The 994-nt window shown below is 54.8% G+C and overlaps 1 protein-coding gene across 2 annotated transcripts in view; it reads right to left on the reverse strand.

The window, feature by feature from the left end:
* Positions 1-665, reverse strand: part of FAM3A (family with sequence similarity 3 member A) — a 23,571-nt gene extending 22,906 nt beyond the window's left edge. For both annotated transcript variants that reach the window (XM_012813226.2, XM_003802572.3), the window contains exon 1: positions 593-665. In XM_012813226.2, coding sequence (XP_012668680.1) covers positions 593-605 — 13 coding nt within the window. In that variant the 5' untranslated portion in view covers positions 606-665. The remainder of the gene's footprint in view (positions 1-592) is intronic.
* Positions 666-994: the final 329 nt, after the last annotated feature.

Below are 994 nucleotides of genomic sequence, written 5' to 3' on the forward strand. Positions count from 1 at the left end.
TAGTCCCAACTACTTGGGAGGCTGAGGCAAGAGAATCACTTAAGCCCAAGAGTTTGAGGTTGCTGTGAGCTGTGATGCCATAGCACTCTACCCAGAGCGACAGCTTGAGTGAGACTTTGTCTCCAAAAAAAAAAAATAGCTACTAGACCTTTGCAGATCTGAGCTCCAATTTTTGAGCTTTATTCCCAGTCTATCTCTCCTCAAGGATCTTCTTACTAGTTGTCCAGCTGACACCAGGGCTGTCATCCAGTTCATATCTACCCCTACAGCCACTTCTATCGCTTCCCCTCTAAGACCACGCCTCCCCCCCCACCTCCCTCGCCCCCAGTTCATTTTCCAGAAAGCAGCCGGCCTGCTGAGTTGGGAGATACTGACTATATTAATCCTCATGTCAGAGCTCGGGGAACTTAAGTCCTCAGAGGTGAAAAGACTTGCTCAAGGTCACAGAATTAATCTTTGTGCAGAGTCCTCCATGTTCAAAACCAAACCCAGTGGTCCAACCGGGCTCCTGCAGACTTAGATGTCTGGACACCTGAGTCTCCAGCCAGGTCCCCTTTTCAACTCCTTTGGACTCATTGTGGAAGCCACCCACCTGCCAACCTCATGTCCACTTCTCCAGCTGAGTTGAGACCGCCGGCAGGTGTACTGTTTGTGGACCGTTAGCTCTGGGGGCAACAAAGCGGAAGAGCAGGTTTGGGTGGAGGGGTAAGGGGCAAGCCTGTGCTGGGCCTCTGCTGGGAGGGCGTGACTAGTACTACCAGTTAGTCCAACCACCCGGCAAGGCTAGGCTACTCCGGAACGCGAGAGAAAAACAGTGCCTGGCCTGGAGGAGCCCCAGGAACCCGTCAGCTCACGATCGTGCCCACAGAAGCCTCCGGGACCGGGAAGTGATTGTGGTTCCTCCGGACTCGGGACCCTCTTTATGGGAGGCCTGACACTCCCACCGTTCCTCCGGGCCTGGGGGCTGGAGACGCGGGCCGGGCCAGTTGAGGAC

This window comes from Otolemur garnettii, unplaced genomic scaffold, assembly GCF_000181295.1.
Source record: "Otolemur garnettii isolate 467f Iridium unplaced genomic scaffold, OtoGar3 scaffold00249, whole genome shotgun sequence".
NCBI lineage: Eukaryota > Metazoa > Chordata > Mammalia > Primates > Galagidae > Otolemur > Otolemur garnettii.